Source organism: Camelina sativa, chromosome 2 (assembly GCF_000633955.1).
Source record: "Camelina sativa cultivar DH55 chromosome 2, Cs, whole genome shotgun sequence".
Lineage (NCBI taxonomy): Eukaryota > Viridiplantae > Streptophyta > Magnoliopsida > Brassicales > Brassicaceae > Camelina > Camelina sativa.
In genome coordinates this window covers 22,683,203-22,684,826 of record NC_025686.1, presented here as the reverse complement: position 1 = coordinate 22,684,826, position 1,624 = coordinate 22,683,203, and the positions used below count along the sequence as shown (strand labels likewise).

At 34.5% G+C, this 1,624-nt stretch overlaps 1 protein-coding gene across 1 annotated transcript; it reads right to left on the bottom strand.

Annotated features, from left to right (window-relative positions):
- LOC104755764 lies at window positions 440-1,120 on the bottom strand. Its single transcript, XM_010478229.1, has one exon. It carries the CDS (start codon window positions 1,118-1,120, stop codon window positions 440-442), a length of 681 nt encoding a protein of 226 aa, XP_010476531.1.

Below are 1,624 nucleotides of genomic sequence, written 5' to 3'. Positions count from 1 at the left end.
GCTTACATGGAGGTTTAGATGCATGACATGTAGTAGTCATTATTTGGAGTTCACATTATTGGATTTCACGTTAAATCAATTTTCTTATGTTTTTTAATTTTGAATTGCTAATGTTTCAAATACATGTTATTGGATTTCTTATGTTTTTTAATCTTCAATTGCTTATGTTTTAAATACACGTTATTGGATTTCTTATATTTTTTCATATGTTTATTGTCAATGTTATTGCATTGTGTGAATTTTAGAAGCATGACACCCCAAGTTATAGAAGACGTGTTTGAAAAATTTGTGTGTGTCTCGATGGTGTTGAAAAGCTAAATAAGATAACATAAATAAAAAACATGAGCTAAAAGACGTGAATTACAACCAAATAAATAAAGAAATGATAATGCCAATAAGCACAAGATGAAACAATAAAAATCGTAGCACAATTAAAATTTTAACTAAGGTCTACAATATGAGGCGACACAGATGGAGGCTCATACTTCGCCATTCGCTCAATGAACACAAGATCAGATGCTGCTTCCCACAAGTCAACTGCAATCTTCGTACGAGCTTCTTTAATGTTGTCATCGTTTATCAAACTCATATCCAGATTATGCATATGACACTCTATGTATTTAAGTGCATACACTCCACAATCACAGCATGACTTATTAAGATTTGGTGGCACTGAAGCAAAAATGATAGAATATTGAGACACATGAAGATATTTACCATAGCTTTTGGTCTGAACTTCCTTCACAAGTCGAGGGATGAGGATTGCAAATGGATCCACATGACTTCTGTGAGTTAGACCAGAACAATCAAATACTTCAACAGTTCTTAGGCCAAAATTAATGCACAAAGATATCCATTGATTATTATTGATGTTCACAGGAGCGTAAACTCTGTCGAAGTCTAATGCCCATTTCTTCTTCGTCTTTCCATGAGAAGGCAAGTCACCGTTTGCATAACCCAAGATCACAGAATCCCACTTGTGGCCTTTTTTACCTTCTCTAAACTTCAAATATTCGTTTTTGATTTGCATGCTAAACAAACAATTCATGAAGACAACACGATTTGACTTCAGTTGGCCTAAAGATGTATTCTCCCGAAATATATACATCATAGCATCCATTTCCTGAAAAATATTTCATTGCAAAAAAAAAAAAGTTGCAATTATAGAGCAGTTTCTTTTTCCTCCTCTCCGCACCATGATCAGGTTGTCTCTTCCTCTTGCAACCTGACTCTTCATCATTACCAGCTTGCATACTCTCACCACTCTTTGTTGCACTAGACCCTTGATTTTCTTCAGACACCTCACTGCCAACATCATCTTTTAATTGAATATGTTCACCCTCCACAGTTCCCCAAATATCGTCTGCAAAATCATTTCCAGAACTGATCTTATCTTTCAAATTATCGACTTCACCATCACTTGTTTCATCACGCCAGAAAAACTCAATGGAGTCAACAACGTCGAAATCGCCAGTAATAGATATGTATGGATAAACAATATCCTAAAAAAAAAAGAAAAAAACAGGTAGAAGTTAAAGATTAAACAATGACATCAACTATTAACAAAAATACATGTGATAAGAGTTGGGTTGGCAAAGAAAGTACCTTCGGTCCAAATGTACTT

Bases quoted from the DNA above. Each gene is read 5' to 3' on its own strand.
- LOC104755764 (XM_010478229.1), bottom strand. From the start codon at position 1,120: ATGGATGCTATGATGTATATATTTCGGGAGAATACATCTTTAGGCCAA.